The following is a 22,627-nucleotide window of genomic DNA, read 5'->3' on the forward strand; positions in this document are numbered from 1 at the left end:
ACGGTCCACAAAGGCACCGACGCTAAATATGAATAATGTTTTTTTTAAAAAGAGGAGCCAGACGTATGAAAGGTTCTGGGTTCAGCTCCAGCGGTTCTGGGCTGCACATTAGCTTGATTGCAGATCTTAAATCACACCTTTGTGTGTTCTGATACCCCCCGCCCCCCCACCTGAGTGACCCTGATTAGGTGTAAGTGGTGGTTAGGAGAAATGGCCTCAGCACTTGAATATTCATTAAACATCCAGTTGAGGAACAATGCAAGAGTGGCAGTGGAAACTTTGGAAGTGAAAATGCAGAATCAACCGAGCTGCTGGTGCCAGTTAAAGAGGAGCTCTGCAAAGAAAGTGGGGCAGGTCTAATTGTAGGCTGGGAACAAACATGCACGTTGACATATCTGTGAAGAGAACGCCCCCCCCCGCAAAAAAAAGAGGAGTGATGTGGAGTGAAAGAATGAGGGTATGTCCAGATTAAAACAGTGGTGTTCTGAAGCAGAGGTTCCTACAGCTGTCCTGACCAGGAAAACAGTCCCGCAGCTGCTTTTAGCTGTGAAATGTCATCTGTGGAGGACGATGGTGTGAAGACCCTCCTGACGGGCTCGTACCCGTAACATCCCATAATTCCCTGATTTACTGTGTGGGCCATGTTGGAAAAAAACCATGCGTCCCCAATTTCACCGTGGATTGTGACCTGCAGGCATCCCAGATGTTGTTCTCCAGTTCAGCTCCGACTGTGAGGGCTCCTACAGCCACGAGAGTATTCGGATACATTTTTAAGAAATATTTCTATACCGAGAAATCAACGGGTCGGTGGAAGGGTTATTAGAGGAAGTTCCTCGTGAAGTAAAATCCAGGTGTGAGACGGTTTTTAGCTGTTGTTGCGTGAAAGATTAAACTTTGGTCTAATGGTCTTGGAAAAAGAGGATGAAAGAGAAGAACAAGCACAAAAGGTACCAGAATTAACTGGAAAACACCCAGAAAGGAACATGAAGAACAACAAATCAAAGTTCAGGCCAAGGCACTTCAGAGTGTGTGTGTGTGTGTGTGTGTGTGGAAGGAAGACACACACACACACACACACACAGTGTGTAGTCTACATACACTTGTGTCAGTAGAACACACGCTGTCTCCCTGTTGGACAGATTATATCCTCTGCCCTTCTTGTGGCCTTCTCAGATACCTTGTTCCTCCTTCCTCGACTCTTGTTTCCCTCCGACCCTCATCTCCTCTCTTCCTGCGCTGAAAACGGGATCTTGCCTTGTAACGCGTTTGGTTTGGCTTCTTTTGTGCAGCCAAGGACGCGTTTTCATCTCCGGACCGACAGCTGAATGAAAGGAGATCGTCTCCATGTTCATAATGGATGACAACTTGATAGCTTTTAAGATAGATGAAGATGAGGGTTGTGGGAGAGAACAGCCATTTATTTGGTGTGCAGAGAGGATTACAAATGCAATCATCAGTGCTGAAGTGATTGTGTCTGATTTATAGTCATGGAACTACTCAAATACAGGACACAAACAACATGCTAATGATGGTTTGTTCCTCTGTTTTCAGCCCTGTTCATTTGCATTTCCCGCCTTTTACCATTACCATGAAAATGGGGATGAAGTCCAAACCTTCATTTATTATTGGCTCATCAAAATACACATTTTACTTCCAATTGCAGATTATTTTATTTGTAGCCTGAATTTCAGTGGCTCTTTCTTTGCTTTTCTTGCCATCACCCCTCAGCTTATATTTAGAATAGTCTCAGCCGCTGATGGAATCAATAAAAACTGATTCTGGGTTAGAAAACAAATTTTGATCTCATTCATGCTTTGAAACAAAAATCTGAGCATAAATTAAAACAAGCATGGGTGTAAATCTACATCTTTGCCTTATCTAGAATGCAGGTATCTACTTAATGCCAAATCTGTCCAATCCTGCGGCGCTACAGCTTTTCTTGAGGTTTAGTTGCTAAATAAACCAGAACAGAACAAAATGGAGGAGTTCTGACAGCGAAGGCCTGCCAAATAGTGCCGGTGAACAGATTCCCCAAAACCAGGAGAAGAGAATTGTGTGAAGTTGAATGTATGAAATGGAGAGCTCCTCCGTCTCCCTTTAAGCATGTTTATTTAAAATTGATCACCACAACCGGGTACAAAGGAACTGTTCCACCGAATGTGCATCAGCTTTCATGACTGTTGACCTCGTCGTTGTGAGACTGAGTTGTTCGGCAGAAACAAGAAAGAATCAAAAAAATAGACAGAGACAGAAAGAGAGAGAGACCAAAGAAAGAGACAAGAGACAAAAGAAGAGAGAGACAAGGTGAACAGCTCTAAATATTTTACATCTAGCAAGCGATGCAGTCAGTGTGGACCAATAAATGGAATGTTATTTCAGTTTATTAATAGGGATTCAAACTTATAAATGGACCTTGCAAAGATAAGGACCTTGTTGCCATGTACCGAAAATGTGGAATTTTCAATAATCTCTTATTTGCAGTGTTAACAGGTCTGGGAATGGTGCAATTTCCTTTTGCTACATTCAGTTTAAGCTTGTCTGGCTCAGGAGCTTTGTCCTCCCTCCCAGAGGATCCAGTCGGGGGTGGCGGGGTTGTTAATGGGGTGAGGCTAAGTTTGGTTTGTGGGAGCTGGACCCGTATGGCAGCTTCAACACAGCACTTCTGCTCCATCTTCTGTATGATTTCATCCCAAAAAGAGTCATCTGAAAGTATGAAGAGTGGTCACGCTAGGTCTCTTGTAGGTCTTCTTATTTTCTGAAGGTCTGGAGGACGTCAATCAGTCACACTGATCTCAGTCTTGCAATTAGTAGGAGGAGGAAGTAATAACAATAAGAATTATAACACATTTAATTTATTAGCGCCTTTCTAGACACTCAAGGACACTTTCAAAGGACAGAATACAGCAATACAAGATAGAAGATAAAAGACAGTGCAAAGTGAGACAGTGTAATTGGAGTGAGTAAGCTGTTCTGAAGACGAGGGTTTGAGACGGGATCTGAACGGGGGTGGGGGGGGGTGCTCCGTGAGTTTGGGAGGCAGAGGGACTGAAAGCTGGGCTCCCCGTGGTGCTGAGGCAGACGAGGGAAAAAGTGAGATGGATGGAGGAAGAGGATCTGAGTGAGGGGCGGTGATGTGGAGAAGATCTGAAAGATAGGGGCTAAGATTGCATTCAGTAAGATTTGGAATTCTATTCTAAATTTGACCGGGATCCAGTAAAAGCTGCTGGAGGGATGGAGTGAAGGGCAGGCTGAGGAGCTAGCGCTTAGCAACCATGAATGAGATGGATCTGGTACCAACTGGAAGGAATTTAGTTTCACAGTTTAGTTGTAGGAAGTTTGAAGCGAACCTGAATTTCATCGCAGATAAAGAGTTGGTGAAGAAAGAAGGTGGGAGTGGCGTGTGGTTGGCTGGAAATGTAGAGCAGAGTGTCATCCGCTGAGCTGCTGAGGAAAAGATGGGGCCCCAGAACAGAGCCCTGGGGCACACCAGCAGTGACAGGTGAAGGCTGGGATGTGAGGGGGGTGGAGTTGGATGAACTCAGTGTGGTTTGAGAGACAAGAAACTAGTCTTAGTGGGGGGGTGGTGAGTAATGGAAGATATTCTGTTGTGGAGGATGGAGTGAGAATTAATGTCAGAGAGGGTCATTCATCATTTTTATGAGAGCAGGTTCTGAGCTATGGTGGCACTGGAAACCAGACTGGAACCCTTCACAGAGGCCGATGGGAGTGAAGTTGGCTAGAAACTATTTGTCCAAGTATTTTAGAAATGAAAGATTAGCTGGAGGTGGGGCGCAGGTTTTTTATTTGGATCTGAACCAGGTTTTTTTTTTTTTTTCCAATATTGGGGTGACAGGTGCTGGTTTGAAGAGTGAACAATTCCAGTGGTGAGTGAGGACTGGATGGTGGTAGACGAAGGGCAGCAGGTGTCAGCTAGTTGGATTTGGTTTGAGGAATTAAGTTTAGGTCATTTAAAATGTTGGTTCTATATATGCATATATAGGCAGACCACCGGAGCCAGAGAGTTCAGAATGAAGTTTAAACCAGTTTAAACCACTCTAACAATGATGGTGGGAGTGTTCAGTCAGTTTACGCTCCAGCAAGCATGTCTTCAAAAATGGACTTGTCAAAAATGAGTGGATCACTTGTTCACACAACAAAACAACCACAACAACAATAAAACAGCCCTGTGTAAATTTAGTAGATGACAGCGGAGTTGTGATGGTTCCTATTGTTCTAAACTGGCAGTAATCAGCATTCTTAACATCTTTCATTGCAGCTGTTTTGTCAGGTAAGGAACACACACACACACACACACACACACACACACACAGACACACACATCCACCATAAACACTCCGTCACGCCTTCTCCTCCAATCAATTTGAGCCACTCTCGTCTGAAACGCACTTTAATGTTGCGGCGTTCTTTCTCCCGCCGCTGCTATTTAACACACTTCTATATTATCCTCTTATCTTTTCCGTTTTCTCTTTATCTGCAGCGGCTCTGTAACTGCGGATCTTCTCATCACGCCTTCAGATCCTGCCTGACAGGTGATTTCGAGAGACGTGGACAGAAAGCAAACGGCTTTAATGAACACCGACTTCCCGACCCCAACGCGACGGCCACGCGTGCCTGGAGGGCCGCCGTGTTTCCAGCGACGGGTCCAGGTTGGACACTGGCAATAATTGAAATGTTACACACCACCTGCATCGCTGCCTTCGCAGCCTGTGTCCGCGTGCAGGCGGGGACGATAAGAAAAAGAGCGGGGGGGGGGAGTCGCTTTTGAAGTTGCATGGGTTTGCTGCTTTGACCGTGTTTGTACTCGTGTTTGCGTTAATCTCGGGGAGCAGAACCCAATTTACGGAGCTGCGAGTCTATTTCACAGCTGTTTGACCACACACGCACACACCCAGAGAAAGTGTAAATGACGATGTATTGCCGGGGGCGTCTGACATTTAAACACTCCTCAGAATTGTGTGTGAGGCGAACGTGTTGTGGTCGGCTTTAATGTGGAATGATTAACCCATGAATGGCTGATAATGACCCCAGTGTGTGCGGGTCCCCACCCTTGTTTATGTCATATTTATGTGCACAGCATCAGCCCATCTCTAAACGTTAAAGTGGATTTTCTTTATGCTTCTACCATGCAGCCAGTGGAGTGAAAGAGAGGACATCTGAGTGAGTCTAGCTCGCTCGCTCGCTCGCTCTCTCTCCACACACACACATTCACTCCTGCATCCACAAACGCCACAGCAGCAGCGTGATGTCTATTTGTATTCCCTCCAAATTTCACATCCCAAAACGCATCCCGGAGATCACTCACTCACTCGCTGCTGCAGCCTTGATAAGTGTGTGTCAGGCCGCTCCAAAACAAACACACACACACACACACACGCGCGCGCGCACACACTGCAGCATTACCTGAGATAATGGAGGCATGGCGGAATTCCTCTGAGAAATGGATTGGCTCGTAGGGAGACGTCTCGTAAAACTCTTCTCCTGAAAAACAACAGGAATGTGTTTAGCGTGGCGTTGGCTGACACGCAGCAGCTTTTGTGTGCATGCAGAAACACAACAGAAACAGAACAGAAACAGAACCCAGGAACACCTGCGACGGCAGGTTTTCCAGCGCTGTTGGGCAAATCTGATGCAGGATGAAGCAGAACTCACGGAGATGCTGGAATCTTAATGAAAAAGGGTTAAGGAGGTCCAACGTTACAGAAGGCTGGGGTAACCCATAATAACAGTGCAGCTTGTTGTAACAAAGATTGATAAAGAGTCACTGAACACAATCCTCTGAGGAGCTTGTAAATGATTAAAAGACCAAGTCAGCCCCCCCAGCCCTCCCAATTATCACAGCAGGAGGCTAAAAGAACTGATAAAGCATCTCCAGGAGGGACTGAAACCACCAACCTTTCGTGCATTTAATACATCGTGATTTTAAATCAGAAACTGTGAAGGCACCACGTCACGTTCAATTAATCACGTGCCCGTCTGGTGTGAACAGTCTTCTTAAAACAGATACCCCTTGATACCCCTTCTCCTGCCCCCACCCCCCAGATGACACCACTATTTTTAAAGGAGAAACCTGATAGCGATATTGAACAGATACATTGTTATTTCCACATCAGACGATTTTAGATCCATTGATATGATCGCAAGCGTTTGATCCACTTCCAAAATGACGCTCTGACCCCCCCTGAAACCCCCCCAGGAGTCGTGCGTGCTATCGAGTCTTACCTGGGTTTTCAAAGACGCAATAACAGCTCCATGTTACTTGTTTTAGACACAAGGAGCGTGTTTCTTCTCAATCCTGACAGGCATCAGGACTGAGTGTGATGAGCTAAAGCAGATCTGTCTCCCCATTAGGGATCATCCGCTCACGTCATCTGGTGACAATGTGTGGTGACAGCTGTTAAAAAGATGAAGAAAGGCGACAGCGGTGATGATAGCGAGGCCGTCGTTTAGGAAGGTTCCCACCGCCGCCGTGGTAAAGAAAGAAGTCCCGTGATCGAACCATCGAGATCGAAAACTGGGGTGCAAATTGTAAAAGAATAATCATTTCTGGGGAAAGATGTGGATTTTGTAAAGTTGGCAAGGAATAACTGTGTTTGATGGCAAAATAGATGATATGTTATAATCGTTTTATTAATCATTTCAATGTTTTCTGCCTGGTCCTGAACTCATCGTGTTTCCTGGGAGCAGAATCAGCGTGACAGACTCTTCAACACACACCACAGGAGTGGGAATCGAATCGGCACCTCTCCAACACCTGAGCCACATTTCTACTAAATCCCCCTTCAAAACAAGGCAGCTCGATAGAGAGAAATTCAATGAATTGGTAATTTTAGGAAATGAAAGCATGTGGTTTTTCTTATAGATTGTTTTAATATGAAACCAACACACACACACAGGTCAGGTCCTGTTCTACTGGAGCCGCATTACCAATGGAGCACAGTCACCTCTTTGCTTTCCTGCACGCGAGAAAATCAACCTTCTGAAAGACCGACATTCCGGCGACGGCAGGTATCCAGTAAACACTTTCAGGATTAAACATTCAATCAAATGTTTGAAGCTTTTATTGCAACCGGCCCATCATTGCAGAGTGTAATAAGGTAAACTCTGGCTAAATTAGCAGTCCCGTGATTCAGAGGGAGATTAAAGCTCTGCTAGCTATGATGCATCGCACTGTGTGCTTCTGTCGGCAGCGTTCCCACAGAAGCAGTTACATCTGTAGCTGTGTGCGGGTGTCTCTATAATGAAGGCATAAAGACAGAGCATGTGAGCGTGTGTGTGAGTGTGTGCGTGTTCTGGGGAGAGCAGTCATCAGGCAATCATACTTGCACCACACAGCAGCAGCATGGTTAGTTTTCCTGCCTGGTGAAATTAAAGACACATTATCATCATAGCTATTGTGACGCCATTGTGATTTATACTATTATTTCCTGGGTGCTTATTTCCTGTTTTGATCTAAATACTAAAGGGATTTGGGGTTTTAACAGTCGAGAGGACGGAAAGAGTGGGAAAAGTCCATGGCCAGAGACTGGAGGGCCTTTGCATGCGCGTGCTTGATCCCCGAGTCACGGACGATGAAGTTTATGTGGAGCGCAAAGCTCATTTAATTCACACAGAGCGGCGCGTAAGCGCAGCAGTCCGGACACGTTCCCGCAGCTCCGCAAATGCCAAGCGTGGCGCTGACGCACGAGCTTAGCTTCACCTCAACAACAGTCGGTCAACAGCTTGTTTTCCCTTTATTCCTGAGAGGAAATGGCCCGAGGATTACGGCAGATTGGCTCCAACGGGCAGCAGTTTCCCTTGATCCTCCAGGTAAACACCCGGCGGCGAGTGTGAGGCCGCTCTCACAGGCAGATACGCCTTTCATAAAGGTCCCCGCACCAACAACCGCTGTCTGCTCGGTTGTTTTGGGGTCGAGTTAAGATGCTCGTATTTTCAACATTAATCCGGTATTGAGCAGTGACCGCCCCCCCCCCCCGCCGCTCCACTGGCGCCGCTCCACTGGCGCCGCTCCGGCCTGCAGTCACACGGGTGACGTCATCCCGTCCCAAAGTTGCAGCTGATTGTCTCATTAATTATTCTCTTGAAATGAGTCAAACAAATCTGGAGCAACAAACAAACAGTCCAGAAATGAAGAGTGAGCAGGAAGGAAGTGTCACTGACAGGAAATGATGCGCATGGCTGCGCAGGCACCCGCTTCTATTTTGGGAATCCTGGAAAGTGTCCGCAGGTCCCGTTGGGAAGCCGGAGTTGAGAAGGTGACGTACTCTCGCTGCAGTTCCTGGCAGCTTCTAGAAGGTAGATCCTTTAGATCTGGCGCCTCTACCTTTTATTCCAGCTGTCACTGAGGCTCCGTCACACATCCCAGCCATGCTGGTGGGAAGCTGCTCTTCCGAAGGACGCTTTTCCCAACGCTCAGCACAACTTGAGTGAAGGGAACCAGCTGCTCTCTCAACATTTCACTTTGGACCACTTGAACCCTGTGGTTTTGTTGAAGATGTCAGACAGGAAGTGAGCTTCCTTAAGGACCTTTATTGATCTCCTTTACACAAACATGGTAAGATTGCAAAGGCAAGAACACAAGGTAAGATCTGGACGGAACCGTACGGAGCCACAGGGTGACGGAACCGTACGGGGCGATAATGGGATCTAGCTGGGCTGATGTTGCTGGATGTGGCCGAATGTTGAGTGAATTCAGTAGATCGAAGGTTGAACTGGGCGTGTAAACAAACCCAGGCCTCTGCAGCCGCTGTGTACCGCTCCTCCTTTACATCCTTTATTTTTAAACTTAATGTAAAGTCCTTCATTAACCTGGAGGTGCCTGCTGTCGTTCCAGTGCCGACAGGAAGCAGAGAAATCTGTGGAAACACTGTTCAAAACAGAGGGAATAAAAAAACGATTGTTTCTTTGTGAGGGGAAGCGTTTAATAAACGGGACCAGGGCATAAAATGGTGAATAAGGAGGTGGGGGGTGTTCTAACATGAAAGTATAGGTCGTTGCGTCAAGGCGTGTTTGGGTCACTAAGTGTAGAATCACGTTCTTGCTGAATTCCCAGCGCCGGATGCATCTTCTTTAATTATTTTCCAACCCTCTCATGGCCGTTATGTCCCGTCACAACGGGTTTCTCACCTGACTGAGTGCTGCAACAGTCTAAAGCTTTAAAAATAACTCCATCCCAGAACCTATGGAAGCGCAGCGATGTCCTCACCTACAGCGGGACGCAGATCTGCCCCCTCCACTTGTAGAAAACAAGAGAAATTAATACATTTATTCATTTTGTACACGACCTCGTTCATTTACGGGTCTTTTCTTTTTTGTAGACCTGCTGCGTGTTTCGAGGCCACTGAGGCTAAATAAATCATTACTTCTGTCGAGTGTGAGAGTAATGAGGAATGTGTTGGGGGTTTGGTGGGGGGGGGCTTATTTGTTTTCTTTATCCCTAATGAGAGCAGTCACATGCAGCCAAAGAAGAAACTGAGAATAATTTCTGCACTAATCACTGTAATTAGGGTGTGTAGGTTGCACACGGGGGGGGGGCTCGTCTCATATCGTACCCGCCCATCTTTTCAAATGAAAGTGGAAATAAATTAAAAAAACAAAAAAACAAGAAATTTAGTCCTGATTGTAAAACATGATTGTTAATTGTTTACCCTCCGAAGCAAAGCCAAGATATTCTTTCTCGACTCCCCCCCATCAGTCAACCAAACCGCCTTAAGTGCTTCTAAACCCCCGTTTATGTGGAAACAGAGGCGGGGGTGGGGTGGGCGGGGGAAGACTCCTCTTCAGCAACTCAGTGTGTCCATCATTCATCCATTTTCCAAACACTTCTGGTTTTAAGTGTCATATAAATCAAGTTAAAGTGGATTGAATCCTCCAGTAATTCGCTCCTTAACTCTATAAAATACCATCAATCAATCTTAATTTTACAGCGAGCACGATGTGGCCAGGTCACGACCCGGAAGCTTAACGACATCATAATCAATTTAAATCATTTATTTTATGGAAAAAGAGGGAGGGAAGACATCTCTCAGGGCTCCAGCAGCAAAATCCAGGTAAAATGCAAATTAATTGTGTTTCTCATGTGAAAAACGACGTCAATAGTTTCCCACTGATTCACGACCCCCCCCCCCCCCCCTCCCCCGCCGGTACAGCCGACCCCTTTTAGGCTTGTCGGGAACTGTTTGCCCAGATGTCAGACACGACCCCTTTGACCTCCAGGAGGGGGAGCCGGTGTGAAGCTCCGAGATGGGGGCGACACCCCCTCATCACGCATGGTAATCAGGGCCACGTTCACACTTGATAACACCTGACACGGCTGTCGGAGCCGCTGGGCGCTCGCACGGGCGGCCTCTCCGCCACCCCTGTCTCCCAGGGCCGTTTCCCCCCGTCTGTCAGTCTGTCAGCAGCACCGGTCAAGTCTCCTCCTCACCGACACAAACTTTTGGATTTTTGGATGTCAGGAGGGAAGTTCGAGCTCCTTCAGAACTGAATAATCATCTTTTCTCCGACAAGTGGCCGTCAGAACTGGTCATATCAGAACACAACGTCTTTTGTCATTTGTGTTGCGAGGAGCCAAACAAACGTTACCTTTGGAATGGAGGCTACTGAGGGTTTAGCTCCGACCCCCCCCCCCTCCCAGGGGAGCTGCCGGACTAAACAAGCTCTTTTTATTCTGTCTTGTCCGATTTGTAGCTTTTGGTGGAAGAAACCCCGGGGAAAGTCTTAAAATACAGAAAAACTCTGACCTCGGGATGAACAGATTCGATTTTTAAAGCTAGAAAAGTCGAAGGACGAGGTCGTTTAATACATTTAACAGTTATTTCAGTCCCACTCAAAGACAACATTCCAAATTGAAGACAAGTTAATAACCTGAGGTCAGATGCAGTTTAACATCCTGCCTGCACCTGTAAAACATCCATGTTTAATGCTCGAAAGCGTCATAATCAAGTGTTTAATGCAGAAGATGTGGCTCATTACAGTATGTTCATTATATACACATGCAAGATTAAGTATGCACTTTCGATTAGTAACGCTTTAGAAGAGGAGAAGGTGCTGTCCACCATGCGGGTGCTGTGCCGATGCTCCTCTGACTTCTAGTGTTCGTCTGTCAAGCAGCTGAGAATGAAATGAGTAAACAGTGAACAGTGGTGTCTCTCTGTGGAGCAACACTAATCAGCCTCCAGCTCGCTCAATCACCTGCATACTAAACACCTCGCTCATTAGCCTGCGTGCTAGGCCCATCAGTCATTAGTCAAGCTTGTAAATTAGCTATTTATTTGACTGAAAGCTAAACACTGATGTCAGTGTTAACTGTAATTTAGCCAGCTGACCTCTGAGCACCTTGGTGCAGCATACTTAAAACCTGAAATAGTAGCACGCATGCTAAACTCACCGCCAATACCAAATGGCCTGAATTAGTAGCTGAAGATTTGCAGCATGCCTTATAGATTCTGCACGCTCAGCAGCTCCCTTTCAGCGTCCCCCAGGTAGCTGAGGCTCGCGGTTTTGTTTTTATTTTTGCAATAGTGCTCTTGCTGCTAAATTACACTCTGGTTCACCTACCAACCTTCCTGGAAAACAACCCGATACTGGTGAGAAGGTTGAAGTGGGACCGTGTAGCCCAGGTGCTAATGCAGGGACGCAGAACGGCCGTCGGATCGGCAGGAACTTAAAATAAATTCAGAATTTAAGGGGAAAAACCTCAACACACAGGAGATCAAATGACTGGTATTCACTCGTAAGGCTAGTTAAAATATGACAGATTTTTTCCTGCTATTTTTATGAGGATTTTTTGTTTCTACCCATGTCAATTCCAGCCCAACCATCCGCCTCCAGAGTTAGCAACGGCACCAAAACTCCGTCTTAAATACCTCCTGAACACCGCGCGTCTCCAGACAAAGCTCTCCCGTCGGCGAGCCGAGCACACGGCCCTGGACCTGCAGTCAGCCACCATCAGCCACACACTTCCCTGCAAACGATTTCATGAAGACATATGTTCCGACTGCCCAAAGGGCCGCCGGCACCCTCAGTCTGTTGCTGTTAAACTGCACCGCGAAGAGGAAAATAAATGTTTCTGCTGTAAAAATGCAAGCAGAGGCTTCCTCTGGAGGGGTGCGTTTGTTTGTGCGTTGGAGCTGCAGACATATCGGAGCTGCGGTGAGGACGCCAGCGAGCCACGCAGAGTTCCCCCTGACTGATCCTGCAGCCAAACCTCTTCTACACGACTTCCTCCAGGGAGAGTTCAGACCGATCCCTGGGCAGAATGCCCCACAGCCCTCCGCCCGCCCTCACAACCAGGATCAGTCTGGGGGGAAAAAACCAATTGCCGCACAGATTTTGTTAGATTTTCCTGAAAATGATGTTTGCATTTTCTTCATCTCTTGCGATTCGATGGTAGCAAGCGTTTGATTTTGACTTTATCTCCGGGGGATTACATATCAGCGTAAAGCCTTTAGCTCAAATCAGAGCTTTTCAGGACTGTACCAAACAGATCCAAGGATTAATTATCCTTTCTTTAGTCTTTGTTTCGCACATTAAGAACAAAAGAATCTCAATTTCTGTCTATTCCCTCACGATAACTTGCAAGTCATGCAGCATCTGCCCTGGAACGTCGGCTGCCAGCGGATTCATTTCACGGAGAAGTCGGCTTGTTTACTGCCAGTCCCGTTAGTCACCATTAAGCACTCTGAAGAAGCCATTTGTCTTAAATGTCCAATTCCTCTCATTTACCCCTTTCCTCCGACACCAACAAAGGCCCCCCTGTGTTTAAACAACACACACTGCTGTTGGTGTGTGGCTGCAGGTGCACGTTTGGCTTCAGACCGCTACACTTAATGTACAGCTAATTTAATCAATAATGTGGGGGGAAGGGGGGGGGGGGTAATGACGCCAGCACCCACCCTGTTAGGCAGCAACAGTTGTTGGTCCCCACATCGACTAATGTCACACCTATCACTGGCTCAACATTACACATCTCTTGTAATATAATTGATCAAATCAGATGAGAAATATCATCGTGTGGTTCTTCAGATTGGCAGATTAATGCCACCATGCTCTTTCTGATTAATTCTGGATGATCAAATGCTGCTCCAGCCGATTTTAAATCTGTGACATGACGGCGAACAATCAAATGGGCTTTTGAAACAGGATGGCGGCGGTTTAACCTTGCTGAGATGCTGCGCTCTGTCCTTTAGTACACAGAGTAGATCAGATAAATGGAGGCTTTATCCTCTCTGTGTTCCCCCCACCGTGACATTTATCTGATCTTGTCTTTCTTCTGGCTCTTTTCCCCGTCTGTAGTCTCCCCTGTCCCTCTGTGGCTGCCTGCGTCACACATGGAACCCATTCCTCACCGAAATCACCGTTTGAAAAAGGTCCTAAATGCATCGTCACAGTCCAATACTGACCAGCATCGCTTAACAGTGTATTCGCAATAAAATCCAGGTCTGCTGGGAGCCCTTTGTGTTTTGCAGCTGTACTTGATAGACACCTAAATGAAAAAGCCCTACGCATCACTCACCTACCTTGTTTTGTTTTAACCGCTGCTGCCGACCCGTTTGACCCCTCAGCTCCGTTTCTATGCATCAGCCACACACTAAACTAACAAACACCACCATTTGTTTCCATAGGATGCCATTATGTTTAAAAATAGAAAGGTAGAGTTTAACATCCACTTCCCTAGGGACGAGGAACCACTGTGTCCGACACTGCCTCCTAGAGTCTCCGGTGGTATTGCAGCATTAGTGCTTCTACAGGGGCAGAAATGCACCACATATTCCACATCACGGATGGATGGGATGAGAGTTTTTTTTTAAAATCACACTACAAGTGCAAAGTGGGGCAGTGAAGAAAGACACACATTTGAAGTGATCTAGATGTTGTAGACACCCTGTTTACCTAACAGTCTTCTGCTGGGGACATTGCAGAAGGGTGGAAAATTGTTCTGGCATGAGGGAGTTGACAAATCCTGACGTGGGAGCGTAATGAAAAGCTTCCGCGGCGAAGCCGAGACCTGGAACATAATCGGCTGTAACGCTGCATTCAACACGTCCACCAAACTGTTAATCGATGGAGCGATTGGCTGCAAAGGCCCGATTACAAAACGGTGTGTTGGCCCTCCCACACAGCAGCCCGACATGTGCTTTCAGTCACCATAAACGCTGCACGTTTACATTTTTAGCCACATGTACGCTGACGGAAACACGTGTTGGGACGTAACTGCTGATATTTGCGCCGTTTGTTTTATTTCTCTTGACATAAAACATGTTTTCCAATGGCTCTGCCATCTTTCCACAACAGCCAGGTGCACGGCGGACGCACGCAGAGCACATAAAAGAGGAAGTTAATGAGATTGGCTTCTTTAACATGAGTAATTCCTCCGCAGGTCCTCATGATGAGCGGCGCCGTGTTCAAAGAAGGGACAACAAAAAGACGGAAAATGGGGAAAAAAAAAAAAAAACCATTGTGACGCCGACTTCGTAGCCAACTCCCCCCACCCACCCAAACCAATTTTCCGTCTCCCAGTTCATTAGTCATCTCAACGGCCCTCTGAGGACGGGCTGGGTAATAACGCTTTCGGTAGGAAGTGAACGCTGGGAGCTGCTGTCAGTCCTGACAGCCCAAATCAATCTTCTGATTTCCTGGATTGAGATGCGACGTCGTACACGAAGTCCCATTTGAAAGATTTGCAATCACTCATGTGGAGATGAACGCAAACAACTCTGACACAAAGGAGAGGCGTAAATCCACCGGCATTACATCCCGTCGCTATCCGTGTTAATCATATCTCAGGAGATAATTCTAACCCCGCAGCTCAGGTGGGATTAATGCCGACATGGCTTAAAAAAATGTGAACCTATGAGAGGAACCAGCAGGAGATGCTCCAGGGAGACCCAACAGGGCCGACCTCAGACATCAGACCTGTGGCCCCACATCTCGCTGCTCGGCCAACAAACGGATTCAATAAACCCAACGAGGAGGGACCATCGCCCGCTTATTGGTCTGTTAGTCTCCACCGTGGAAGCAACACGGTGGCCGGATGGGCGGCGCTGATCTGACCGGCTTCAGCAGGTAAAATATCAGAAGCAACATTGTGGAATTAAATCAATCCTGCAGGTGAGCTGGAAATCCCGTCCGCCCCTCCTGTGGACGTCCTGTGAAATGTCAGCAGATGGATAAAGGTTGAGGGTGTTTATGCTTCAGACCCAGCGGATTCATAATTAGGAATAAATATGCGTTGGGGTGACGTAGAGCCCACCGAAGCCTTGAGCCAGGAATCCTTCCACTCCAAAGTAAAGAGAGAGAATTCTTAAATGCATGTTTGCGCAGTGATCCTATAAGCTTCAGTACAATCCCATCTCTTCTTGTCTTCCTAAAATCCAATTTCTGCTCACAGTAGTTTTCACTGCATAAAGCTCCTCGGAGCTGGACGGAATAAGCAGCATCGTTCCTTCTGAACGGAGCGCCTTCCCGCGCTGCGATTTGAGCAGTAATGTTTGTTTTCCTCCCCCTTCTAAATCCAAATTAAGTCTTTAATACTGCAGACAAAAGTCTTAATGCTATATATGATGAAGCATTTCAAGTTTTGGTAACTGGTTTGACTGGGAATTAAGCATCTGAGCCCATTGAACTCCAAGTCCAAACTGACTCAAGGCTGAAACCAGCAGCAACTAATTTCCTGTATCTTTCATGAATTCAGCCTTCACTTGCATCAGTGCGTCTGTAATTGATCTCCTTGTTAAACATACATAGAGTAGCTCCTTCATTATGTCCAACTCAACATCAGCAACTTTGTGGATCAATAAAATGTTCCGTGAGGTTGTTTACATGTTCCTTTGCCTTAACATTCATGTTCTCAGTGATCTGATCACACCAGTGTGACCCACAACATCCAATTGCAGGTGCTAGCAAAGCTACAGTGCATCAAATCTTCCTATTAATATGGAAAGTCAACATATCCTCATCTATACATACCAGAGGCACCGTAGCCTCCATCACTGTGTGGACAAGATGCTTCTTTATCTCAAAGGAGGGCAGAGAGTCAAAGGCCTTCAGTCCAAAATCAGCACAAATTCATACTTGCACAAAAAAACCAAAAGGAGCCCGAGATACTCGGATCAAAATACTGAACACGTTTATGTATTCGAGCATAAGAGCTGTGATTATGTGGGAAAAACAGTCCATATGAGGTGGAAAATATCTCCAGTAATAGCGCTATTACGTAACAAGGGTTATCACAGAGGAGGGTTTGTTCTTTAAGAGAACAAAATGAGTCACTGAACATTTTTTTTCCCCAAGAATGATGTTGGTAAATTGAACTATTTGCATTTTTTTAATGTGTTCTTCTAAATTTTGCTGCAGTCCCGTCCTGCTGAAACTTCATCTGCTCCCACGTTTGAAAAAAGAAAAGCACAACCCCGATCTCTCCTCAGATCTTTACACAGCATCAGGCTGCGTACCAAATTAACCAGAAAGAGCGTTTTCAAAAGAAAAAAAAACGTTATTAGATTCCTGCTTTGCCGTTGTAAACTCAACCAGCACGAAGCAGCCACGTGTCAGAAAACCACCCAATGGCTTAGCGAGGTCGGACACCTGAACACAACGCTGACACACTCCCGGTACTGAGACACACAAACAAAGAACAAATACACACACAAGTACACAAACGTACACAACAGCTACTAGAATCTTCATTACTACTAGCATGTGGGGACGTTTTGTCTGGGCTCCTCAACTTCAAAAGACTGGTTGAGGGTTAATAACCTGTTTTGGTTGAGGTTAGAACTGGGTTTAAGGGTTGAGGTCAGGGGATATGTGAGGATGTGTGTGTGTGTGTGTGTGTAGAATGGGGGTGGTTCTGTGTGTGGCCTTTGCAAGTGCTCCACTAGTGACATCCTTAGTGGAATGGAGAACAAAGAAGAAGACTCTTAATGAGCTCTGCCACTGCAGAGACCCAAACTAGGCCAGCCAACAGGCCGTGTGTGTGTATGTGTGTGTGTGTGTGTGTGTGTGAGAGAGATCCCCACTGCTGGCACATACAACTTCCAGCTGCAGGACCTTAACCAACCCGAGATATCTGCCAGGGTAGTGAAACCAAGCCCGGCTGAATCGCTGCCTGTTGCCGCTCAGCTGCGTTAAGTAGAACAGAAACAGTTGTAATTGAAAGAGCCCCCAACTTTTTTTTAATCTGGTTCCATCTCTCTCCTTATCTGCTCTAAGCTCACTTCTCCCACATCCTCCTGAGGCATTTTGAACCCCGGTAAAATGTACCATCCAGAACCCTCTTCCTTTGCTGCATTGAATTTTCTGTTTCATCTGTCAGCACATCACATTAAGGGGAAATCAACAGGCAGCAGGAGGATTAATTAACTCTCCACGCGAGTGTGTGTTGTCGACCTACCCTCGGTGAGGCCCATGTGGATGCTCCAGTAGTTCTGCAGACACTGCAGCTCCTTCTTCATGCCTCTCTTACAGCGGCAGTCGTATAGAGGCGAGTCCTGCAGAACCTCCAGCGCTCCCTGGCACTCCTTGGAAGCCAGCATGGCGCTGCGCTCCTTGTCCCCGCCAGAGAGGCACTGGCGCATGATCCGGTACCGTGAGCTGCACTGGCTGTTCTGGTTGCAGAGTTCGGAGGCCCGCACGCAGTCCAGGGGTTCCCTCCACCCGGGGGAACCCAGCTCGGAATAGCACACATCTGAAACGGGAACACAGGAAATGACGTCATTATGCCGTCAATAAAGCGTTCCGGCCATAAACGGCTGTGATGTCAGCACAGCCTTCCTCTCTCTGGATGGATCCGGGCGTTCCTTTAGACAGACTCCAGACCACTTCTGGAAAACACCTTCCAAGGTGACTGATGTGCGTGTGTGGGGGCTGAATCTCACCCGGCTTCCTGTTTCCACTCAGGGTGACCCGTGTCAGCTGTCAAAGGACAATCACAGAAACTCGACCCATCGCAAAAACATCCCGACGCTGAAACCGCTAAGTGGCCCGGTCGGGAAAAACTCTCTAAACAACCGCGTCAAAAAGGCAAAAGAGGGTTTTATCTTTATTGAAGACGCAGGTAACGAGAGTTTACTGCAGTGAAATCACAAACGCAGCATCTGTAATGACAATTGAGGGCCAGCTAATAAAAATCCAACTTGCTTTTTGGGTAAAATCTTCTTCATTGTGTCTTATTTAAACTGCCATGCTTCTCAGACTCGGGAAGAGCAACACTGAAACGCTGGAGAGCTCGTTACCGGTCGAATTTCACAGATGAAAATAAAGAAGCAGGAGGACTGAGATGACAGGAGAAGCAGCCCGCGCATCAAGAAACAGGAGCTGTGATTATTACTGCGGTATAAAATGACCCACATAATGTAACTGGCCAGTTGTCGAATCCAACCCACCTCCAACGCCGACATGGATCCAGTCTAAAAGAAGCCTAATTTCGTTTGCTTAATGGTGCATTTATGCTTCACTAATGTTATTTGAGTTGGGACTCCATTACATGAACAGCGTTGCAGTTCAAGATAAAAAAAAAAAAATGGCACCGCTCCATCTCTTCCTGTTCACCAGGATGTGGGCGCCGGTGATGTCATTTGCAAGGTCTTGGCCTGCACCCACCTCTGTCAACTCAGCTGTCAATCATACCGGGAATCTGACCTAACGTGTCTCACCTGCGCGTTGTCGTCTCATCCTCTTCCCGGTGTGTTTACCCCCACTTTTCCATCTTTACATTAAAACTGGGTTTCAGTGTTTCGGATGGTGTGGCGAGTGTCCAGGTATAAACCTGGGATTTTTTTTTAGCTAAAAGAAGGAAAGAACGGAACCATTTGGTGTGAGTGAGGTCCGGCCTTGATAATAAAGCTTCAGTTTGTGATCAGGATTGCCTCAAAGCAGCACGCCAGTGAGTCCTGAACAGCCTGGAGGGTGCAGCACACTGATTTTCATTAATAATGCGAAGAGCAACATACAGGCGGAGCAGTGAAAGATAAGAAACGTTGCTGGGCCGTGTTGTGAGTGTTTACCTCGGTGAGAAAAAGGTCAAATCTCCCTCAGCCTGCTGAGATTTGGGGGATTTTTAAGCACCACACAATATTGTGTTGCCGTTTCAAATACTTAATAACAATTTAGATTGGTTTTGAACAGGCGCCCTCGTTAAATCACCTAGGTAAACACTTTGAAACCACCTATTTCAGACGTTTGGCGCAGAAAATGCTCAGATTATTAAAATAGCTGGTTTTTACTGGGGTCATTTGAACAATCTAAGAAAATTATTCCGCTGAATAAGTGTGCCTGCAGGCAACTTTCAGGCGCCTTTCAGAGTGGGACCCCTCCAGGGCTGCTTGAGGGGGGGTTCAACACATTACTTTCATCCATCCGTCTGTCCATATTCAGTTAACCACCACTTATACCGAATCAGCGTCTGTCCCAGTGGCCGCTAGGCCAGAGGTGGGAACACACTCTGGGCGTGTCACCTGCCATCACAGCGTGTTCACGTGTGCACTCACATGCAATTTAGAGTCTCCAATCAACACTTACATCAATTCCTTTGATTAAATCTTCCTTCGATAAAGAACAAAGCAGCACTATTTTTTTTCCTCTCTCAGGTTAGAATTTAGTCTGATCAACGGGCTTTACTGGAACAAATCGACTAAAACTGAATCAAGCTAACAAAACTCTACCCTGGCTCTCTAAATCCCTGCTCGTTTCTCTGACGTGGATAAAGCCCCCACACGGATGGAGCCTGTGGCTCACCCGAAGCCGATTCCAGGACCAAGGACAGCGGCAGAACGCTGAAGCCTTCAAGGCTCCACAAACCTGGAGACAACCTTCAACACGGCCTCCTAGACGCCACAGATACATTTACATAAGGACTCCTCAGGTGTGATATACTCTGAGGCAACATACAATTCTGCTTACTTAGCGAGCTGATCAGTAGGTGCCTTTTTTTAGGTCAGTGCCATCACCTTATAAAAAGGAAAGAAGCTCCAGCCTGAGCTACAAAATGTGATTTTGTACCTAAGGGAATGAGTGCATGCCAGGCAAGGTTCAAAACTAAAATTTAGAGGTTGGCAGTCATTATTTGAACAGCGTTGCCGTGTTTGAAGAGGAGACAGACAAGAGTCAAGAGTCGTGAATGTTTAGGAGTTGGAGAGGTCGATGGATTCAAGGACAGGGTGTGTGAGTGACAGGGAGGGTCTGTGGACCCTCACCCGCTGTGTGAACGAGTGGGGAAACTGAGCACTTACTCACCCAACACAAACACCAGAGTGATGATACTAATCAGGACCATTTCGCGTCCAGCGGTAATCCGACAAGGAATGAAAACGGAACACTCGTCCAATCCGGTCACGCGCCGTCTTTCTCTCCCCAGGTGTCTCTCACTCACTTGCCTTCTCGTTTTCCGCGCTGGAAAGCAGCAAAAATGCCACCGACATGGTGAAGTGAGCAACTGCCCCTGGAGACGGTCTTTAATTGGAGCTTTTACCCTCCCTCCTCAGTGAACTCCGCGCCGCGCACAGGGAGACGCGCACACAGATTCCTTTAAGGACCGCATGTTCCGCTGAAACGGTATCCACGGTTTATCCAGAAGAGTCGCCCCGTAATGGTCGGAACAATCACTTTTTTCTGTCGGTACCCTCACAGGTTGTCACGCATCAACCATCCAGGAGCTCCCTCTGTCGACGCACAAACTTTCCCCGCGATGGTCGTTGCGTCACCGTGAGTGTATTTCGGACCCGCAGAGGTCGTCACGCTGTGTCCTCCCCCCGCAAAGACAGTAAAATCATGAGTAGGGGCGACAACACGCCGCCTCTGTGGGTTACTGAACAACTGAACTCCACGCCGGAGCAGCAGACTGATGCGTAATAGTACGCGCGTCACCGCGGTAATATGCTCCCTTATTCACTCCAGCTGTCTTGCGCGTCGCCTCGCGTCTCCTTCAGCAAACCCAAAGCGCGCCACCACGAACGAAGCTCCACCCCACCCGGCCCCAACACACGCACGCACTCACGTAGCATGTGTCAGCGCCATAAGACTCTCTCTCTCGCGCGCGCTCTCTCTCCCACACCTGCAGCTCAGCGGGTGTCCGACGAGAGCCACGCGTGTGCGCTGATTGACGCATCTGCGCCCAATTATGCAAAAGCCACAAGCGTAAAATTCAGTATATTGTCCAAACGTAACATTTTCGAGTACCCCCCGCCCCCAAACACACACACAAACACACACACACACACACAATTATTTATTTCCATCAGGAAATAAGTCATTTACAGCTTTCAGGTCACGTTGGTCGGATTTAAATTGTGTAATTGTCAATCAAATCCCCAATTCTGCTTTTTCCCCCTTCTTGGCCCCCTTAAAGAACCCCCCCTCCCAAATATTTGATTTCTTTTCATATATCTCTGAAAGTTTATCTTGATTTAAAAGAATTACAGGAAAAAGAAAAGACCTTTGTTTCATTCCCCACACTCCAAAGACAGCGAGTCCATGAAAAACCTTTGTAATAATACACATTTGAAACAAACACTTGATTTCAAGCGAGGGTCCTTGAATGCTCTTGATCACTAGACAAGGCAAATAGAGGTGCTCTTGCCTCAGAACAGGAAGCCTAATTCCACCAAAGTGTGAAATCATAAAATAGAAATGGGACTTATCAAAGTAAAGGGATCCACGTTGCTAAGTTCACCGGGGGGCAGCAGGACCATCAAGACACCTCACAAAACAAAACTTGAAATTTGGCTGCACAGATGTGTCCCTGCACGCCGTCGATATCTGCCAAGCCACCGCGCTGACTCACAGCCAGCCTCCTCGACGCTGCAATTAATATCGTGACTCACTCCTGATCACTTTACGTGAAGCTTGAACGTCACAAAGATCACCGTGAGTCACCAGCGGCGTGTATGGCGAGGGCAAGAACTGCTAACGCTCTGCATTGAAGAGTTCAATAGAAACTAATTGCCCCATTCAATAGCCTGTGAGATGTCAGCAGGTGGGCTGTAATTCAGTCATTCCCATTCAAATGAACCAAGAACTTCACAATAGCAATGGAACGGTGACTGTACACCGACTGGTCTGACTATGATGCTCACTTGCCTAAATAACACGCACTCCTGCCGACGGTGCAGGTGAAAGGACGGCTGGAACAGGTCACTTTCCTCTGACATCACAGCGAGAACTGTCCAGAGGGCAAAACCGATACCAGGCATCAAAGGATACACCCCCCCAGGGCCGTACCTTCTTCATCTTGCAGAGCAGTCGTGGTCTTTCCTTTTGATCTAAACCCAATTGCCTTATTGCCTCCTTTTCTCTCCAAATTCTGGTAGGAGATAATCTACTGCCGACTCAAATCGTTTTTAGATGAGCATAATATTCTTGAGGCGTTTCAATCTGGGTTTCAAACTCGCCACAGTTGGCTCTTTGGAGGGTTTTTAATGACATTTGGGGCAGAAGTTTTTATGTCCTAGTGATTCCCACAAGGACACATCATGATAAAAAGACTGAGGTGTTTGGGCCTAGAGACACTGCCAGTGTTCATCCTGATTTGTTGGGTTTTTTTTTAAATATTTGAGGTCAAAAGCACCACATCTGAGTGTAACAGTGATTCATTAATGTAATTTTGGGGCTC

General features: G+C 46.9%; 1 protein-coding gene across 6 annotated transcripts; it reads right to left on the minus strand.

Moving 5' to 3' along the window:
• Nucleotides 1–4,453: 4,453 nt before the first annotated feature.
• Nucleotides 4,454–21,021, minus strand: LOC105416561 (GDNF family receptor alpha-2-like). Of its 6 annotated transcripts, none has more exons than XM_029837893.1 (4): nt 20,254–21,015; nt 17,414–17,707; nt 5,422–5,499; nt 4,454–4,539 (listed from the first exon to the last, which is right to left on the minus strand). In XM_029837893.1, the coding sequence occupies exons 1-4, from the start codon at nt 20,291–20,293 to the stop codon at nt 4,469–4,471; spliced, it is 483 nt and encodes a 160-aa protein (XP_029693753.1). In that variant the 5' UTR covers nt 20,294–21,015; the 3' UTR covers nt 4,454–4,468. The 6 variants fall into 6 exon arrangements, with proteins under 6 accessions (XP_029693753.1, XP_029693754.1, XP_011603105.2 ...); XM_029837894.1 differs by having other exon boundaries at nt 4,518–4,543; nt 20,254–21,013; XM_011604803.2 differs by lacking the exons at nt 4,454–4,539; nt 5,422–5,499 and adding an exon at nt 8,528–8,884 and having other exon boundaries at nt 20,254–20,409; nt 20,489–21,021.
• Nucleotides 21,022–22,627: the final 1,606 nt, after the last annotated feature.

Source organism: Takifugu rubripes, chromosome 6, assembly GCF_901000725.2.
Source record: "Takifugu rubripes chromosome 6, fTakRub1.2, whole genome shotgun sequence".
Classification (NCBI taxonomy): domain Eukaryota; kingdom Metazoa; phylum Chordata; class Actinopteri; order Tetraodontiformes; family Tetraodontidae; genus Takifugu; species Takifugu rubripes.